This window comes from Taeniopygia guttata, chromosome 1A, assembly GCF_048771995.1.
Source record: "Taeniopygia guttata chromosome 1A, bTaeGut7.mat, whole genome shotgun sequence".
NCBI lineage: Eukaryota > Metazoa > Chordata > Aves > Passeriformes > Estrildidae > Taeniopygia > Taeniopygia guttata.
Genome location: NC_133025.1, coordinates 12,274,204 through 12,295,515, shown reverse-complemented (window position 1 = coordinate 12,295,515; position 21,312 = coordinate 12,274,204). Strand labels below are relative to the sequence as shown.

The 21,312-nt window shown below is 39.8% G+C and overlaps 1 protein-coding gene and 1 long non-coding RNA gene across 8 annotated transcripts in view; one reads left to right on the top strand and one right to left on the bottom strand.

Annotated features, from left to right (window-relative positions):
- Window positions 1-1,802: 1,802 nt before the first annotated feature.
- On the bottom strand, window positions 1,803-11,527 carry LOC140680777 (uncharacterized). Its single transcript, XR_012052176.1, has 2 exons — window positions 3,281-11,527; window positions 1,803-1,883 (listed from the first exon to the last, which is right to left on the bottom strand). It is a non-coding gene; the product is annotated as an uncharacterized lncRNA (long non-coding RNA).
- A 3,442-nt stretch (window positions 11,528-14,969) lies between these two features.
- Window positions 14,970-21,312, top strand: part of NAPEPLD (N-acyl phosphatidylethanolamine phospholipase D) — a 24,682-nt gene continuing 18,339 nt past the window's right edge. For 5 of the 7 annotated variants that reach the window (XR_003958338.4, XR_012052169.1, XR_003958334.4 and 2 more), the window contains exon 1: window positions 14,970-15,622. Coding sequence is in view for 3 of the 7 variants with exons in the window: in XM_030263751.4 (XP_030119611.4) it covers window positions 15,000-15,622 (623 nt within the window). In the remaining 4 variants the exon portion in view is untranslated. Of the gene's footprint in view, window positions 15,866-21,312 lie in introns of all 7 variants that reach the window. The other 2 variants (XM_072919405.1, XM_012568883.5) reach the window with 2 other exon arrangements.

Below are 21,312 nucleotides of genomic sequence, written 5' to 3'. Positions count from 1 at the left end.
CCTGCAGCTGGGCTTGTCCAGTTTCTGCCACAAGGACTGTAATTGCATAAAAATAGTAAACCCCCAAAGCACAATACATTGCATACAATTTAAAGTGAAAGTGATACTGTTATTAACACAAAGGTTAAAATATAAACATAAATGCCAAGAAACAAGATGCTTCCTAATTTGACAATGATGCTTTGACCACATATGGAACTGTAGATCTCTTACTGAAATTGTTACTGTTACTTTGGTGCCTGTACTATTTAAGTGCCCACATAGCCTATGTAAAAAGGACCTTGTAGCTGAAAAGCATGCACATCATTTCATCAGAGAATTTACATTGGAGTCGAATTCATTTCCATGGAATAGAAAATCTAACCTTACATTAAACAAGCTACTTCTTTTTCTTTTAGTTTTGTTTCTCCCATTTAGTTAATGCATATTCAAAAGATCCATCCAGTTCCAGCATTTTTTAAATTTCATATAGAGCTCTGTCAAGTTGTAAAAGAAAAAAAGCAAAGCACCAAACTGTGCAACTGAAAATGAAAATTAAGCTTCTGTTCCATTTTACAGCTAGATCTAACTGATCTCTTATGCTGGGATTCATCTCAAAGATGTTTTACCAGATTTCACTAACCCATTAGACATCCTAGAAATTTGAATCCTTGCTAGACATAGAATTACAGCTGAAGATAAACTGATTATCCCCATAACATATCTCCTACTTAGCAAAATAGGAGTGTCTCATATGTAAATGTAATCTAAAATTTAGCATCCAGCAAAGGTTATTAGAGAAATGCAACTGTAAATTAAGAAATCTTATTAACCAGCTAAAATGCAATAAAATAAAACAAATATTGGTGTTCTAACAGTAGAAGCTGAATATGTAAATATGCACCACTAAACTTTTATAAAACACTACTTTTTAAATGGTTTTAACAATTTTTTTTATTACAATGAGATTATTTAGAAATGAGCTATTAAAACAAGGAATGCTCACAATATCCCTCTAGTTTAGGTAGTATTATCTTCAGCTTCCAGATGGAGAAAATTAGACCATTCTTTATAGTGCTTGTGTGTCCAGTTTCAAGCAACAGTGGAATAGAAAGGCAAAGCTAAAAGAACAAAGTTTTATATAAATTATGTCCTTGCCATCAGCATGATAGATAGATAATTGCCTGCTAATTCCAAGATGCCACAGAGCCTCTGAGTGGATTATGTAGGTGAGGGTCTCAAGATGAAAATCTGGTTCTTTGAAATCCAGATTCCAGATCTCACCCTAAGCATGGGAGCTTTGTATTTCACACTAAGTAGCTATTTCAGATCATCATCCCTCCTAAAGAGGTGCCTGGAAAAGAACCAAATGGCACTTTCAGTTTTTAAGCTTAAAACCTGTCAAGAACTCCACTGAAACCAGTGGTAATGCAGAGTCTGAATTATACAGTTCCAGCTGGCTTTCTGATAAATAAGGTTTCCATGTTCATTACTGTGCAATATCAACCAAATGACACAGGCTTCTCAAAGAAAAGGCTGTTTCAGGAACTGTAGCTGAGGAGGTGCTGCACTATCAGCTCACACATGGGAGAGATTCTATATTACCCCACAGGAAAAAAGATGAAACCGGTGCTGGTGCCAGCAGTCATAGATCTAGCTTGTTGCTTCTAGAGTAACATTTGTACTTTATAAAACAATTCCATGTGGCAGCAGTGATACAAATGAGAAATCTGTTTATGCATACCTGATGTATGTATATATGTCAGCATATATACTGAGGCTGACCACAACACTGTGAAGCCAACACTTCTATTACTCTGAACTAGGATGACAATCTTGATAAGAGCAAAGAAAGCATGATCTTGAAAGGTTTTTCTTTCAATTGTATATATAAAGAATTTCTTCTGAAATAAAGAAAAAAGTTCATATCAGCAAGACACACTATCACGATCAGCTTATTACAAAAGTACTTGGGAAGAACTATCCTGTTACAGGCTGATCCAGCCCCAGAGCAAGAGGGCACAGGAACTAAGCGTTAGAACATCACTGCTCAGGAAAAAAGACCTTCAGAATTGCTGAAGCCATCCCACAGTAAACATTAACAACTGAAATTGCCTTTGGCTAAACTGCTTAGTGCTGCGTTAGCTTTTTGTAGAGTCATCGTGTTCACTGTTTATTTACAATCTACTATCTTTTTAAAGCAATGATACAGTATTGCCTTTAATGAATATGCTGAAATACAGCTGCCAGGAGTTGCCTTGATCTCAGCCAAGCAAGCAAAATTCAAATGAGCCTAAAAACATGGGCTCAAGAAACAGTACATTATTTTGTAGAAGAGTGGGTTGGAGGGCTTTTTGGGAATAAATCTGTTTTGAGAATACAAATCAAACTTTACAGACATTATGTTGTCTGATTTTCATGCCAGCTGTTCACTGGCATCTAGCTGATTATTTTATCAGTATTACCTAGAAGTTACCCTTCAGCTAATTAAATTGCAATAGCTTTTCTTTCCCATGGTTAACCATTGGGCAACAACTGCAAAGGCCTACAGGCCACTGACACTGGTCTTTTGTGCTCTCAAGCTGCAAGGAAGACTGTCTAAATTAAACATAGAGGCTGTTGGCTGAATTTATAACATTTCAGTTGCTCATTAACACAGCACTCTTTTGAAGCTGTTGATTAAAAGCTTTCTTCAGGGAATATTATGGTATTCTGTCTGCATGCAGTTCTCCTTTTTCTCATAAGTATTTATGCAGTGAAATAAGTCTGTAAGTGCCAGACAGCCCACTACCTGACAGCTGAGGGCTTTTATCAGAAAGATAAATGGAAAGAGTTTGGATAGCTCATAACACCAATTCTTCAAGAATAACATGTCAAACAAACAATTCTGCCTGATGCAGTAACTCAACAGGAAATTCCTGTGGGTAAATTCATCTGATTTAGCTAAACAGATAGATTTCTCCTTGCCCTTTAGACTCACTGCAGATTAAGGATCAGTCCTTTTTTATTGCTTTTATTTGCATTGTAGTGACACACAAGTGTCATTTCCACCCTTCCCTGTGACTATAACCACATACAGGTTCCCTGTTTTAGAGCATTTTTCTGATTTGATGGTGGATGAGTTTCCAAAACTCCAACATCTATTTCAGACTTTTTCTCATTCTAAGAAAGGGTCCCTTCTTAATTATTTTCTGGAGAAAATATTCTCTGAAGTCACCTGAGTCTCTGGTATGATTCAACTGAAACTAACACACTGAAAACTGAAAATAATGAAGTTACTGAAAATATTAGAATTTGGCACCTGTTCAGGCAGCCAAGACAGCCACCATTCTTTGATTCTCTGATTCATTCCTCCTCTGTTCAGCATTGTTCAGGTAGCAATGCTGTGGGCATTTTTCAACAATCTGTGGAAGAAAAGTAGATTTTCCATTACCCAAAAATGCTGCTAATGCTACTCATCACAGTTTACAATACAGTAAATGTACACTTACATGCTATTGTAGCATCCAGATAACTGAGTTTTCTCTTTTATTTCCTCTCTTAAAACCCGCTTTCTCACTCTTTAATTCCTATAATCTTACTAATGCTTAAGTTAGCCAACACAAACTACAGACTATGTAGTTTTACGCTGATAATAATAGTGTGATTACAAACTTCCCCAAAATAGTCATTGATCCAAGGCAGGTTTTGTTTAGCTATCAGGCTTCCCTGTTGGGCTCTAACTATGGAAACAACATATATGAGCATTCTGTTTTACAGCTCTATCCAACTCCCTACTTGATTTCCCAGCTGATTGATTGCCATCATGTTGTAGACTCTCAGGGTTCATCACACTATTGCAGACTGGCCAAATTTGTGTCCCAACTCATCTCTCTGTGCTCTAGGGCCTCCGTTATGCTCATGTACAAAAGTTGTATCACTCATCACACCTCAGCTGTATAAAACTAGTCCTCTGTGCTCTTTCAATAGTCAGTAGCGGGAAACAGGCACCTCAACTTTTGGTTATCCTTTGTACTCTGGACACCTCTCTTAGGGCGGTTACTTAGAAATGTCCCCTCCTCCTCCCCACTGATTGTAGCAGAGTGAATTACTAGTTCAGCAGGCTCAAACACCCAACTTCCAGGCAGCAACCCTCAGGCAAAACAAACTTTATCCTGAACTTCAGGCTAGGAGCTCATCGCATGTGTCTAAATATACCTTATCTAAATATCAGATCCATATATTTTAATATATTAGAGGCTATTATACAAATAATAAATGCATTTTCTCAAGGGCACAACAAGTTGAACTTACATTCTATAAGGACCTACAGCATTTTAATGTAGGAGGCTGGAAATTTTGCAGCGTCTTTATGTAGTTTTAAATACTGAGTGCTTGCCATGAATTAAATATAAATACAGTAATCACATGAGTATTCTTTATTTATTTTATATTACAATAAGTTTACTTTTTTTAACATGAACACATTCAAGGTTCAAGACTGTGTAGCAACTGGATTTTGTGCTGATTTTGGTATGATGAACAACCACAATGTAGAAGTTATCAAGGGAAAATCTAGGAGTGCTGACAGATGGTTGGGAAAGAGAAAGTTGGGGATTTTATAAACTGAGAAGCTGACAGAAGTTTGGAAATGTGGAATATCATTGGTCAGATATTTCTGCTCACACAAGAGGCTCTCTTCTTAGAGCTGATACTCAAACTTTTAAATTTCAAGTTAATAATCTGCACTGAGTTTAGTCACGCATTTCACTAAATATAATTTTTTCAGACTGATTCACTGGCCTTTTTTACAGTCCTCTGAAGGAAAACAATTTCTGAAGCTTCTTAAATCAGCTGTGCTCTATGTCCCAGATTGATGCCTTTCTTAAATCCTATTATAGTCCAGAATGCCATACTACCATTTTTATGGGAGACAGCTGCTTTACTAGTAATTTTCTTCCCTACCACTTTTCTACTTCTTTACCATTTTTCTCTGACTTCCAGATGTTATGCAGGCAGTGCAGTGCAGTAATTCCAAGAAAGCTTCCAAACATCTACTGAACCCAGACAGCGTGCATGCACAGGTTTTCTCTGTAGCTGATGTGCACTGTGATGCTTTTCCCTGACAAAAGCCATGCAACTCAAGGCTTGTATGCTCAGAAAATCACCAGGTTTGCAGTGCGAGAATTTCAGTGCAAGTGTGTTAATCAGTTGATTTGTAAACAAGCTGTTAGTTTGCAATGTCCGGAAGACAAATAAATTTACACAAACACATAGAGATCCAGTATATCTTAAATACATTTGCTTCCACTTTTGCCTTTGGAACTTCACATGCTGACTGTGAGGCAAGAGAGTACCTGTGTGTCTCTGAAATAAATTTTTTTTTTTATTTGGAAACCGCATTTAACGAAGTATGTAAGAACTGAGTTAATATGAGAGGCTTAAGAGATCCACCTAAGAGGCATTTTCAAACACAACATGGTCTTCATAGCAGATAAGCTATAGTATGTCAAACAAAATAAGGTCTGGAATAGGAATCCAAGTCATTACTACTAAGTAGATCCAGCAGAATTAGGGAATGGGCAGTTACTCTCTAGCTGATTGCACTTACTGCATTGATAGTAATGCATAGGGGTTGCACTAATTCAAGCATAAGCCATAATCTCATGTTTTTCTTACTATGCCTATCAGTCATCCTGCTGGTCTATTAATGCTGGCAGATGTACTTTTGTATTATATAATGTATTTACTTTATCCTGAAACATTCTCCCCAATAAAAAATAAACACAGAAAGCTCCAGAACTTGCTTCGAGCTGCACAGTGCACAAATTTTACAGCTATTCCTTTTGGTTTTCAACTTTTTTTTTTTTTTTTTGGCCATATGATAAACCTGTATTTTCCAGTCTTGGCTTTCTAGCAGTGAAATTATATACTTCTCAATCTTTTCTTTTAGAATGATAAGTGCAGCATTAGGAGTAATTTTTAGTATAATTTTATATATAAGTATAATTTGATCATAAAGGATTTATTGAGAAAGTCTAAACACCCCAAATCTTCTTGGACCTATTCCATTCCAGTATTTTCCAAAATTTTCAGTAGCCTGTGGATAAATAAATGAAAAAATATGTGGCATTCCAATTTTATTTCATCCATATAAGGTACTCATACATTTCTCAGAAATGCATGGATTGACCCTCTCTGTGTCTTCATAAAATTTACCCCAGAGAAGTTTTGGACTCCCCATCCCTGTATGTGTTTGAGACCACAGTGGATGGATTGGGCAACCTGATCTAGTGTGTACCAACGCATGGCAAGAGGGTTGGAACCAGATGACTTTAGGGTCCCTTGCAATCCAAACCATTCTATGATTCCACTCCTAATCATGTATATTTTAATAAAGACAACACATCTACACAGTCTATATTAAAGCACTAGGAACTATGTGCATAGTTGAGATTTTTTGAGAGTTGATCTTTGCAGCCATAGACTCTCAAGTCCCAAATCAAAGTTCAGCACAGTCAATGAGATCTTCAACTTAATTCAGAGTACTTGCCTTTAAACAGATTACTTGACTTGCATATTATGGTGGCTGACACAATGAGAACATGGAATAGAATGGAATATTTCAGTTGGAAGGGACCAACAATGGCATGTAGTCCAACTGCCTGATCTATTCAGGGCTGACTGAAAGTTCAAGTGTGTTGTTAAGGGCATAGTCCAAATGCCCCTTAAACATTGTCAGACTTGGGGGCTGACCTCCTAGGAACCCTGTTCCAGCATTTGCCCACCCTCTTGGTAAAGAAATGTTTCCTAATGTCTCCTTCTTTCCTCCTTGCTTTGACTTCTGCAAATGCTTGTGTGGGATGCCTTGCTTTCATTTGTTAAAGAACAGACTAAGACATCCAGGTAGAAAAGGAAAACAACAGATAAAGACAACTTGGATAAATTAAATGTTCTAAATTATGTCAGCCTGCTAGAACCTGTAACCATTCTCTACTAGTACTCTATTAAGAAAGCAAATGTTTCATTTGCTCTCTAAATAAGGAACATGTAAGTTAAATAAGAGAGGAATTGTCAAGCATACCAAAGGAAAAAAGGGTGAGTTCAAAATTCAGGGATTCAGGAAAGGTAGTTATTTGCCTTTTAACTACTACTACTCCTCTACTACCAATGACAACAACAACAACAGTAAATATTCCTAAGCATCTATACATAGCCAAGAGGAAATTATCAAGAAAATGGAGCCAGACTCCTCAGATTGCTGTATGGTGAGAGAGTGACAAGTAACAGGAATAAATTGAAATGTGAAAGGTTCAAGCTAGATTCACAGGAAAACATTTTCACCACATGTCAGTCATGCTGTGGAACTGGTTGTCCACAGAGCTTGTAAAATCCCTGCTCTTGCAGGTTTTCAAACTCCAACAGGATCGAGTCTGATCTGAACTCATCGCTGACCCTGGTTTCAGCAGAGGGTTGGACTAGGGACTTCCTATGATCCCCTGCAAATTAAATTATTCTGCAATCCTACAGTGATAAATAAGTAGTAATGTGGTTTTACCAGAAAACAACCTATTAAAAGCAACATTCTGTAAAAAAACCTCAACAAACAATGAAGAAACCTTGTGATTTCTCTCCAATGAAGAAACCACAGTAGAACTATGTAATTTGCAGAGGTATAGGAAATGTGACATGAGATAGGATTGAAAGAATTAATTTCTTTAGTCTAGCAATGAGAGGATTGAAGAAAGATATATCAGTTCTCAAATATGTAGAAAGTATTGGAGAGATACAAAGTGTTCTTCATGTCCATTGATATGGTAAGAAGTAAAAGCCTTAAGTTGCATATTGAAGATTTCAGTTATATTTTACAAAAAGTTTTTGAACTGTAAAGAATGTTACACAGTAACTGACGGGAGAGATCTGAAGAATCAGCATAACTGCAAATTTTCAAGTCAGATTGACCAAATATCTATCAAGACCTGATTAGATAGAGTGGATTCTGCTCTGAAGCAAGAGGATAAACTGGAAAACCCTTTCAGATCTCTTTCTAAATGATGTCTTAAGAAGCATCTCCATTGTCCTCATTACTAAATTGGCATGAAAAAATTAAAAAGTGTACCAGTGTCACCTCTCCAAGTTTTCTTAAATTATGCCAAGTATTTTTTTTTTCTACTTGTTAAACTCCTCCTTCCTTCTCTCTCCCCAACTTCATGTGCTGAGTATGATGCCATATGGTACAGAATATCCCTTTGTTCAGTTGGGGTTGACTGTCCTGGTTGTGTCCCCTTTCTAATTTCTTGTGCACCTCCGGCCCATTTGCTGGTGGGGTGTGGTGAGAAACAGAAAAGGCCTTGACTTTGTGTAAGCACTTCTTAGCAAAATCAAAAATATCCCTGAATTAGCAACACTGTTTCCAGCACAAATCCAATATTTAGCCTATACCAGCTACTATGAAGAAAATTACCCTTTTCCAGCCAAAACCAGCACACTTAGTGACACAGGTACACAGACACAGAAGCCTTTCAGCTAGGCTTGAAAACATGTTCTTGATCTGATTCATTTCACAGCATCACAGAATAGCCTGGGTTGGAAGAGACCTTAAAGATCATCCAGTTCCACCCCCACTTCCACAGGCAGGGACACCTTCCACTAGCCCAGGTTGCTCAAAACTCCATCCAGTCTGGCCTTGAACACTTTCAGGGATGGACATCTATGACTTCCCTGGGCAAAGTGTTCCAGTGCCACACCACCCTTGAAGTAAAGAATTTATTCCAAACATCTAATTTAAACCTACTGTCTTTCAGTTTGAAGCCATTCCCCCTTGTTCTGTCGCTACACACTCACTCTCATAAAAAATCTCTCTCCAGCTTTCCTGTAGGTTCTCTCCAGGTACTGCAAGGTGCCTTGAAGTCTTCTCTTTTCCAGGCTGAACAGCTCCAATTCCCTGAGTGTGTCTTCATAGGAAAGGTGCTCCAGCCATCTGCTCACCTTCTCTGGACTCGCTTTAACAGATCCACATCCTTCTTGTTCTGGGGACCCCAGACCTGGATGCAGTACTGCAGGTGCAGTCTCACCTTTGACCTGCTGGCCACGCTGCTCTGGATGCAGCCCGGGATACATTTGCGTTTCTGGGCTGGGAGCGCGCATAACCAGGTCATATTGTGCTTGTCCAAGTCCTTCCTCCCGGGCTGGCTGCTCTTGATCCACCCCCTGCCTAACCTTTGGTTGGATTTCCCTGCAGGACCTTGTACGTAGCCTCACTGAACTTCATGAGGTTCACAGCTCATGCAAGTCACACTGGTAGTGAAGAATGTTGAGACCAGCCTGACTCAGCAATCCCAAAACTGAACATTAAGAAGAAGAACAATGTTTCCCGACAGAATCTGGTACCTCTGAGGATGTGGCAGAGTTCCTGATAAAGGAGCCAACAAGTGATAGTACTGATAATGTAACCTGGAGACATGTGACTCAAAGCCAATAGCTTTCTACTCTAAAAGCTCAGTCCCTCTTTTTAATGGCCAGGTTTTCTAACATACCCCTTCTCAGACTCTGAGGGGAGGTTCCTCCCTTGGGTAGGGACACCCCTCAAGGTTAATCCTCAAGCCTGAGCAAGAGATTTGCCCACAGGCATTGTATGAGTGAGTAACATCAATTTCCATAATTATTTTGCTAGTTTTAATATAATTGTTTCAATATTGCTTCAATGCATAGTGCACTATACTAGTAGTTAAAGCTACCTGTACTATGCAGTAAATAATTCTGATTAAGGTATTTTAATATTTTCATCATAATAATCAATTAAAATTCCTATCTATTTTATTCATATAAATATGTTTGGTTTGCCATCTTTAATCCTGTGGGACAATGTGGTATTCATATGTCCTCTGAACAAAGAGACTTAGCTTTCTCAGGATTTCTCCTGAGAGAAGCTGTGAGAGAAGCAGAGAAAAGAATGATCAAAACAATTCTTATCTTGCTGCTGCTGGTTGTTGTGCACATGTGGAATGTGGTATGGAGATTGTTTACTCAAGGTGATTTCTTAATTGGATACTGGTGATGGTGTTTTGGATTGATTGACCAATTGGGTCACAGCTATGTTGGGACTCTCAGCAGCCAGAGTCAGGGGTTTTCTAGTTAGTGATAGTGCTTGTTAGTTAGTAATAGAGGGTAATACAGTTATAGTATAATATAGTATAATGAAGTAATTAATTAGCCTTCTGATATCATGGAGTTCTGCGCATCATTCTTCCCGCTGGTCAGACACTGTGTTTACAATAAGACAAAGTTGTATAAAGGCTCAATTACACCTATATAATACTTCAGAAATAAACCATTGAAAGTCTGGGACTAGGACAGGATCCAGCTGCACCCAGACTCATTTTTGAGAAGGAGTTTAGAAAGCAAGAGGCTCCTTTCTACACCTTGTGACTCAACAGAGCAGGGAGCCTCCCCAGTAAACTTTGTCTGAAGCTCCCATTCTGCCCCTGACACTCTTACAACTACCTTTAATTAAATAACATGATTATTTTGTTATCTGATTCTAAAAGCATTTTCTATGGAAGAAGATTACCAGCATATAGCATTGTGAATGACTCAGCATAAATATCTGAGCCATTTATCATTATTAGTTTTTTTTTAAAAAGCAATCTATACTAGAATACTTAGAGAAGCATCCATAATTTTCCAAGTTTTAAGTAACATATGTGATATTTACATTCCCTTTAGAAAAGACAATGGCACTTTCTCACCTTTGTTACCTTCAGAGAGTTTACATTATCAAGAACCCACTATCAGCAATTACTTATGCATTTTAAGTAACAGTTTTGCATTTCTGCTCCAGTTTTGCCAAAACTAAAAGACACAGCTCAAATGTATCTGTTTTCCAGTGACATCTATTATTGCCTTCTTTCATTTATTCAGTGAACCAGCTGTGTTGACTGATGTCTGAGAAATCAAGTTCAGTCACAGAATAATTCCATTGTAGTCAATTTAGTTGCAGCAAAGACCAATTTGACCCATGGATTTCCATATATTGTAAAAGGTCATGGAGCCTGTCAGTAGTTCAGACAGGGTTTAAATAGAGGATCCTCCTGAATCCCAATTCAAATGAGACTCTTTTGACATCATCATCACATCTACATAGTCAGACTGACATTTTGTCACTCAGAGCACTGCTTATCTGTTGCCACACCAAAAAGTGACTGTCATGGCTTCAGCCACTTGCCCTCATTCTTTATTTTCATTTATTTATAACTCTCTCTATTCAGTGCAGCTGTTAAAAGCAATGTGGATTTCCTTTCTCTCTCCCTCCTGGGAGCTGTGGATAAAGAAGAGGTTTCAGACACATTTCAGGAGGGCAGTAGCAGGGTACTGACCTCAGCCTGGGAACCCAGCAGTTTCATTAGTGCCAGAGCAGTAGCTTGGCAGATGAAAGCAGCTCCATGTAGCACAGAGCAGCCTGCATGGGATGCTGACAGTTACAATAATACTCCAATTATGAAAGACCCTCACTGAATGTAGTGGTTTGAACAATGTGATTTATTGAATCCCCGTCTAGTCCTGTATATGTATGATTAAGCTAAAAAAAGTTTTATAGAAGCAAGGAAAAGAATGGTCATCATTCTGAATATCTACAAGGAATCACAAGAAAGCTCTGACTTACCTAGTTTTATAATTCTTTATTTTAATTCTCTTTATTTATGATTATTTCCCTAGAGTAACTTTATACGACTTAAAAAGTAGTTATTTTTTCTTGTTTTTCCTTTTCACAATGTATTTTTCATTGTAATATAAACCCTAACTTATTTGAAATTATTCATAATGTCTGTTACAATACCATCATTATATTTCACATAAAAGAAAACGTACTTTTGAGCTTCTGTAACTCAGAAGTTCCTTCTCTACAGTCTTTGAATTGCTCAAATTCTTTATCCTGTAAGAGATTTGGACTTGTAATTGTAAACATAACATTTACAGTAATTTCATTATTATATCTTTATTATATATAAATTTTGTACATTATTCAATGTAATGTTTTGTTTAAACATTACTGTGAAGCATTTTGTACCTATGTGTGTGTGTGCATGTGTGTGTATATATATATATATACACAAACACATATATATATGAGCTGGTTGTGTAGCCCTCTTTCATCCAACATCCCTAACGTCCAACATGATTTGAAATTCTGCTTGCCTCTACCTGCAACAGGTGCCAAAATAATTTCCCCTCTCAAGTTCCCTCCTGAAGAGGGTGGATACCGTAAGGGTGGTTACTTCTGCACATGGTATTAGAAGGGCAAGGTTAGGCTTTCTGGTTATGTCCCAATAGGAGCCAATTTTGCCAGAGAGGCTTTTACTAGCTTAGTAGCAGTTCTTTTGATGCTAAATTTCTATGCTAGTAAAAATTTCTGTATAGTCAATATTAGAGTGGTGAATTTTTTTTTTTCCAGGATAGTTTATTTCACTCAGATATCCACCATAAACTGTTCCAGCAAGTGTGGGGATTTTTCTGCAATAAACTGCATCTGCACCACAACAGTAAACATTGCCCAGTATATAGCAAACCTCAGCCAAAAGGGATTTTGAACTGTGACTTGATATTCTAGGATGGAGTGAGAGATAGCATAACATTTTTACTCTGCCATCTAGAAGGATTTTCAATTAAGTTCTGACAGTTCAGTTATAAAGCTATAACGTTTTAACTGTAAGAATTTATATTTTTTTCTTGCTTTAGATTGTGCTTCAGTTACTGGCCAAGACAATGAGTATCTTGCTCTGACACAGCTTATGTCAACCAACTAAATTAGACTTTGTGAAAAAGGCTACACTTGAGAGATCAAAACAAAACACTGATAAACTTCAGTTGTGAAGGTGGTTAAACCTTTCGTCAAGAGAAATTTTATAATCAAGTTAGTCAAGCTGTCCTGCCCATGATTAATGTACTATCTCCAAGGGAAAGACACCACTGCATATAAAATTAATGAAATACTAACCGTGCGATTCTAATTAAGATACAGGTTGTTGCATTAAGAAAATTAAGTTAGTTTAAGGAACTTATCCTTCCAAGTAGTTAATGAAATGGTATACCCCAAAAATTTCAATAAAAAATTATTCTGTTTCAGCTGTTAAATTTCATTGTGAGGAAAAAGAAATGCACTGACCCCTAAATAACCCCAGACTCCTAACGCTTAGTATTTGTGCCTCTCTGCTGTACAAAGAAGCTTTCATAACTTTTCTACTTTCATAAACAGAGAACAATATATAGGGTCAGTCCGAGTAGTTAAAGTGCATGAGTAATCAGGAGTACATGCCACTGATGGAAACAAAATTATTAAATCTCCATTTCTTAAGACAAGATGCCAAGCAAAAACTCTTACCTCATTCACAGATGGCTGGAACCTTCCCATCTGTTAGTAACTTCTGGCTTCCAACCCCTGCAGGATCCTAACATCAGTCCTCTAAACATATTAAGATGTCTGGGGAGTACTAAGAGTCAGAGAGATCCTTGTTCTGGGTTTACACAACTACATCAGCACAGATATTCCCTTGGGACTTTTCCTCAGTTTAGACGTGTTTGTGTGCATAAGACATTGAAAAATCAAAACCCACCAAAGAAGCCATACTAGGCTGAGATCTCACCTGGCTCCAGGGAATACTGAAGCAGGAAACTAGTTTAAAATCCTGGTTCTGTTGAACAGCACTTCTGGAGTGGAATTTTCTCATGTTGTACATGCTGGTGTGGCACAGTTGGTAATACACTGATATACTTCCAGCAGTACCAGATGTTACTCGAAGAACAAAACACTATCATTCTTCACCAGGCATGTTTCCTTTCAAGTTGAAAATTGCATGCTGCACAGATACCAGGTGCATTTACTTACAGTCTCCAACCATTGACACCTGTATTTGTAATACAGACAAAATGCATTTACTACAGCAGAGCCTCCCAAGCTGTGACTTTTGTAGCACTGGTGATACACAAACTATTTCCACATCACATGTGGAGCCAGGGCTACCTACTAGGAGATACTGAGCTGAAGTGTAGGGTGGGCACCCCAAATCTGGTACTGTTGGCAATCAGCTACTACCAGCCTGGAGGAACTTACCTTGTGGCTTACATAGATTTTTATACATAGGCATTAATTGTTACCAGTAACTGTTAATGGTAATTGATCAGAACAGCTTTATCATCTAAATCATTAAGGACATCTTAGACTCCATAAAGTAACAGTAGAATTAACATCAATCAATATTGGTTTGTGTTCAATAATTATGATTAGGACTCATTGCTACAAGGCCAGCTTAGCATTAGATATAGTGGTAGAGGAAATAATCAGGAAATATCAGGCAAGAAGGAGCAGAAGTAAGAAATAAATTAGGAATTCCCACTGGCAAAGGTCCAAGTGGGAAATAACCAATAAATATCTGTATCAATATGTGAAAAATATAGAAAACAGATTACTCATACAGAACAAGGTAGCTTGATAGTTTTATCATTCCTTACCTTAAGGAAACTAAGAGAATAACAAATAACATAAAAGTAAGGCCCATATGTCTAGTCTCTCAAGACATGCATTGAGAACTTTGGCCTTGAACATAGGATTTCTTTACCAATGAACCATACATCCAGTCCTGAACTTTAAGATAAAATGTACATAAACGTGTTATCAGAGCTCCAGATAGCCTTAGATTTCATATTGCTGCTAGATAATACAGGGTGTTTTTCACATCACACCTGCATAGCTTCGTTCTTTGCCATTCCTTGTCCTTAAGGAAGTAAGGAAATATTTTACAAATACACATTTATTTCTGAGAACCCAATTTCTCTGAGCTGGATGCCTCAAAATACCTCAATTCTCAGCTCATAGCCTGGAAACTTCTGTCAGATGGGAGCAGGGAAGTGACTTGGACCCGAGTTTTACCTTCCCAAGGCCGTAGGAACACAGGCGCCTGCAGGGTGGGCACCTCCCGTGAGCGCCCCGGGCTGCCGGGACAACCGAGCCCCGCAAACTTTTCCCCGCAGCACCTGGTGGTCGGGGCATGCTCGTGCTCCCAAACGGGACTGCAGGCAGCACTTACTGCCCATCGCAGCCGGCCAGGAGCACAGCTCAGTGCTTCCCTTCCGCCAGTGCCGAGGAGCAGCCCGGGCTTCCAGGGGCAGAACGCGCCAGCAGCTCTGACACTGTCCCGCCATGGCTCCGGGACTTCCCGTGCCCCTCAGGCACGGCCCCCGCCGCCATCTTGCTAGCGGCGCCGCTCCGCGGTGCGGGGCCGGGCCGTGCGGTGCCCTCTGCCCGAAGCGGTGCGGGGCCGGGCCGGGCGGTGCCCTCTGCCCGAAGCGGTGCGGGGCCGGGCCGCGCGGTGCCCCCTGCCCGCCGCGGTGCGGGGCCGGGCCGGGCGGTGCCCTCTGCCCGAAGCGGTGCGGGGCCGGGCGCCGCGGAGCCCCGGCTCGCCATGGCGGGGCGCCGGGCGCTGTGGAGCGGCACCGTGCAGCTCGTCGCGCTGCCCTCGGCCAACGGCTGGTCAGGTGGAACGCCGCAGCCGTACAACAGTTTCTACTGGACACCTTCAGAGCCGCCGCCGTGGAAGGGGTGGAGCGGCACCATGGAGGAGGAGGAGAAGGGGGACGAGACTCTTCAGGGGAGGCAGCAGCAGCCCGGGAGGTGAGCGGCGCTCCAGCGGCCGCAGCGCTCTGGGGCCGGGGCTCTCTGCCCCCGCGCCTTCCTGTGAGCAGGGGCAAAGCGGACCGAGCCGCGTGGCGGCTCCCGTCCCGTGCCCGTCCGGAGGGGAGGCACTGCCCGGGCTGCCGCCGTCAGAGCCCGGCTAGCGGCCGGAGGAGCGGAGCACCTGCTCCGAGCGCGGCAGCGGGGCTCTCCAGACACACACACAGTACCGGGGCTCCGCCGGTGAGTGTGGGGAGACCGGGCTGAGCCGCTGCGGGGGCAGTGGGAGCGGGGTGGAGCGGGCGCGGGCACCCGCTCGGAAAAGTTCGCGGGTGGGAGGGCGAGGTGCGTGTGGGGCCGGCGAGCCCGGCTCCCGGCCGGGCAGGAGCGGCACAGCCCGGCCGCCCGCGGAGCCCGGGCGGGAGCGGCACAGCCCGGCTGCCCCAGGAGCCCGGGCGGGAGCGGCACAGCCCGGCTGCCCCCGGAGCCCGGGCGGGAGCGGCACAGCCCGGCTGCCCCCGGAGCCCGGTGTGTGCCTCTGCCCCGCTCCCTGCCTGGCCACAGACCCGACGGGCGCCGGCTCCAAACCCAGCTGCGCCCGTGGGGATCCTTTCGCACCGGTGAAAGAAACCCTGCGAGAAAAAATGTCCTGCGTTCGCTGCCAGCGCAGAGCTTTCGATTCTGTCAATTGACAGTAAAACATGCTGCAGCAGCGCTCGGAAAGAAACAAGTTATATAATCGCAAAAAAAAAAAAAAAATCCGCTTCATAGTGTCGGCGGCTTGTAGAATGTTTTCTATTGAACAGATGTTTCTGTTCGCATTGTATAGTGTGAAGTGGAGGATATTAAGGAGGTCATTTAATATAATTAGTGCAGTCAAATAATCTCAATGATCGTCAATTATCTCTAGCTAGCAAGGATTTGGGGAAAGTGTTTGACCGCATGCAGTAAAATTCATGAACTTATGCAGAAATGTTTTTTTTTCTGGCGACAATTATGATTTCTTTCATTTGCTAAATGGTGATTATGAAGAAAGTTTTAGTTTTAAAGGCAAGTACTATTTGTATTTAAGTATTTTTTCTTTAATTCTCAAACTGCACCGATTAAAGTGGCATCAAAATTAAAGATAGTGACAGGAAAACCACTTCAGTTTTCTGGCAAAAAACATTGAAAAGAGGGTGGTTTTGTTTTTTAATTCATAGTAGCAGCTGTATCAGTTAAGACAGTAGGAAGCTTATCTTATTTTGTAGATAACATTTTGAGGAAGACAAGAATATGATTATTTTTTCTTATTAATTCAAGAATTATTATGACAGTGGTTTTCAAAATACCCTAAGTTATCTCAAGCTGCATTATCTATTATAAAAAATAATGGGACTTTTTAATATCTGGAGGTTGGAATGCCCTATTTGATTCCGTTGTGGATGATGGAGAGTTGTTTTTGGGAGAGGAGGGAAGTAAGGGATGACAGTGAAACTGTTCAAATAGAAATAACAGTTATTCAGCTTCTGCTTGGCCTCAAGTCAAGAGATGTCAAGCCTTTTTAAGAGGAAGCAATCCACTATTATAATTTTATTCACTTGCAGTAACTAAGTAGATTTGAGGAACAACCAGAAGAAATATGCTATTTCCTCAGCCTTTATAAGCTCAAGATTGAACCGAAACTGTTAACTTTTCATTCAGAAATAGCTTTTAAGTTCTTTTCAGTAAAAAGAAAGTAAATTATTTTGTCTGTGATGAGAAAAACAGAAATACTGCTATGTTAGTTAAGGTCTTTATATGTAACACCTGCAGTGAAATTAGTTTTTCTTTTTGTCACATGTGTGAATCCTTTCCTGATCTCCCTTTAATGTCTTCCAGTGAATACACTGGAAGCTTGAACTTTATAGGTTGCTTCTTCTAATACATTCAGAGCCAGGACCATGGAAAAATCACTTGATCCCCTTGTGCTTAAAGATTTGAGCAAAAAGGATTTTTCTGTAAACTAAATGTTGCACTTAGTTTAAAAAATCTTATAAAATCTAGGAAAGAAGTTGTGTGTTATATACTCTTGGCATGTAACATCTTGGTGTTTAGAAGCTGTACAAGAAAGGCATCGTTTTGGGTTTGAATAGCCTACAACAAGCAGATAAACCTGGTAGAGCCGTTTAGGAAGGAGAACGGGGCATTGCCAACTGACACTGTGAAAACACTGCTGCCATCGTGGCCCTACTGTGAAAAACAAAGTTTGATAAGAAGTGTGAGTGAAAAAATGGGTGTTAAAGAATTTCTGTCAAGAGTTACTTCTTCTGTAAGACCTGTTGGAGCTGGAAGTTCTACTGCCTGGTGAGTAAGGCTTATGATATGACAACAGGTTTTATTGCTTAAAATATTTGGAAATATTTTTGTTGTGCTTTGAACTGGTTTTTGTGGGAAGGTTTCAGTGATATTCAACTGTTTCTGATAAGAATGTGGCAACAGCAAGGTCTTTGTGTGTCTGTTGAGATGTGTTTACTTGAAACACTTTGTCTCCTTAAAACACCTATGCATTTAGGATGGTGCCTTGAAAATTAGTAGATGGCTCGTGTTTGTGTTGGAAGTATGCCTTGACTCTTCCATAAGAAGTAAAACCCAAACCACACAACTTACTAGTATTAACACTTCTGTTGTTGACTAACAACCAAAGCACTTTGCATTTCATTTAGAGTACAGGAACACATTGTAATCTGAAGTTGTGGGGATGGAATCAAAGGCCTTTTATATATAGGAAAAAAGGGTGTGATGAAAAACATTTATGTATCATGGTGTTTCCAGTTTCCTTCAGTATGGATGTTTTGCTGTGTGTCTGTGCTGTTCCTTGAACTTTCTTCTTAAAATGGGCCTGTTTCAGTTAAAGAATTATAAGGGTGCTGTACTGGATGTGTTTTCTGGCTTTCTGGTATGAAGTTTGGATGTTCAAAACTTTCATTATTTGGAAAAGCTGGCGACCTTTTGGCTTAACTCGTTTTAAAGTTGGCCTTTGAACAGGTGCATTGAAGAAAAGCATCTATTAAAAAAAAAAAATCACTTCCTAATCTTAGCCCAACTGGAAATTATTTGATTGTATTTCAATAAATTTAAATTCAAATGTTATAAATAGTTCTGTAAAATCCATATATGTATGGGGTGCATGTAAATGCATAGAAGGAGAGAGAGAGAATGTTGTTAGGACAAGCAAAAGTTTATTTTTTATTGAAAATCAAGTAGAATAGAAAGAATTTAGGGATGTATTTTCATACATCCCTACAATTTAGGGAAATTACATTGGACCCAATGTGCCTGTACCTTGAACTGAAAAGAGGGAATCAAAATAGACAAGCTTTTAAATATGAATATAAATAAAATTCTATGACTGTCTATTAACTTAAAAATAAAATTGAGTTCTTGGGTGTTGCTGCACTTCCTGGACAACAGAGGTTTTATAGGGTTTTAAAGGATTATTTTTGGTGTGAGTCTAGAGGAAGTTTGCATAGGTGTTCCTTTCTGGCATGGGGTGACAAGGAAAAAGAAAATTATAAGGCTTAGCAAATGAGGTGGAGATAGCAATTGCACACATAAAAGTGCTGGAGTCAATAGTAAATGAACTTTAGATCCTACTTTCCCTTGTGGATCCTATGCATCAAAGCTTTAACAAGATTTTTGTTCATTTTTATGTAAACAGTCCTTACATTGCCTCTCTAACCACGTGCTACAAAATAAATCAATTTTCTCCCACAGCAAGTTGGAGCCTTAATTTCATTATGTTCAATAGCATTTGGGTTTAATCATATCTAATTGACATTAAGATGTTAGATGGAAAACCTTTACCATTAGGATGGAGTGTGAGCTTGTAATATTTTAACTCTTTTTTTAGTTAAGAAAAATGTATGCTAAGAGCTTCAATGGCATCATAACTTAAAATGCAAACTCCAACATGTAGAGGCTGTTAACACACAGGAGTGGCTAAAATATGTTTTTAAATGCTCAACTTCAAAGTTTGACATTTTTTTCTAACAGTAAACTCCATCCTGGCAAGGTATGCCTCTGTCATTAACGGGAGTCACATCAGTAACCAACTGAAACTAATGAACTGCTCGTTTCCATAAATAGTTACACCAGTGCAGCTGGTGCCAGAATGTTAAAACTGGGCTCTGGATCCTATAGCTGCGTTGGTACAAGTTTCATGTTTGCTCTTTTGGAAAAATTTCTTTATTGAAATTCTGTCTAACTATGAAGGGCCATCCATGGAGATTGCTCTTGCTGCTGGAATCCACGACTTATCTGTACAGCTGTGCACTATGCTATCTGCACTTATTTTTCTGTTGATTTACAAATTGTTTGCATTTGATTTATGACCTAGGTATTGTCTAGTGTACCATAACACAGCTGTAATGCACAAACCTTGCTTGTATGTGTCAGCCTCAATCCTGCAGAGCAGGTAAGAAAACTTTGATTCCAGCTCTTGTTCTTTCAACATTCTTCTCTATAAATTAACTAGTCTTATGAAACTAGTTGTTAGGAGAGAGCAAAGGAAAGCAATTTCCTTTCTGGTGTAGGGAGATTTGACTCCAGCTTCCCTTTGGTGACTGCTTCAGCAACAGTACAGAATTATACTGCTCTTGTGCTTAATCATAATGATAGTCTAGGCTGCTCTTTCAGATGCGATGGCCACAAGCCAACTTTTGTGTTCCTTTATTCAAGATTGCAGTAAAAGATGAGGGTAGAGAGGAAAAGAATTTATTTTAAAGGCCTATATCGCTAAAGAAATTGTCTCCTAGGTGTGCCATCTCTGTTCTGCTGTGTGTCGCCTATGGTCAGCTACTGTCATATAAGGGATCACAACCTAAACAGAATATGCATGTAACAAAAATGTTCTGTCATATTATCTACAGATCATAGACATGTTGGGGACTACAGAATGCTCATATTTGACAGGGACAATCAGCTGGGGCACCTGGAAACAAAGGGAAAATAGTTATGTATTGTCCCAGATCCAGGATCTTTATTCAGTTGATACAATGCCTGCAGCTGGTTGGTCTTTAGGTTGGTGCAGTCTTTAGAAATAATTGGCTCCAGGGGCTACTGATGGTCCTGACTCTAAAGCCTATTTTCATTTGTATCCAGAGGCATGTCAAGATGTAGCTGATAGGCATGAATAACTTTCTGTTGGTTTAGTTCCCCTAGTGAATTCCAGCAAAATTGAGGTAGAATGTGTAGTAATGGGAGTGGGCTGCCTTGTGGGTGGTAGGTAGCTATTGAATGTGCTTGGTTATAATATGAAACATTACTATCTAAGGAGGTAAATAGAGAGTTGCAGCATCATCAGTATTAAGTGTAAGTGAAACCTTGGAAGGGAATAGATTGAAAGTGAAAGGGTAGGAGGAATTGTTGAATCTAACTTGATGGTATGTGTAACTGAGCTGCACAGTGAATTCTAAATGGAGGGTATTTAATTCATTATTTTTTCTAGGCCAGTGCTGGCATAAGTAGTTTTTGTTTACAATATATTCCTGCTCTCACCCTTCCCTGTCCTAACCAGTTTGTTGGTATAAACACTTGTGTGGTTGCTCGGAGATGCAGGTGAAAATTAAATGCTTGTCCAGGGATGGTAAGGTAAGAAGTGACTATCAGCTAGATAAGTTTCTTAAACAAGGTCACCATGTGGACAAAGGTATTTGTTTTGGCAAACCTGG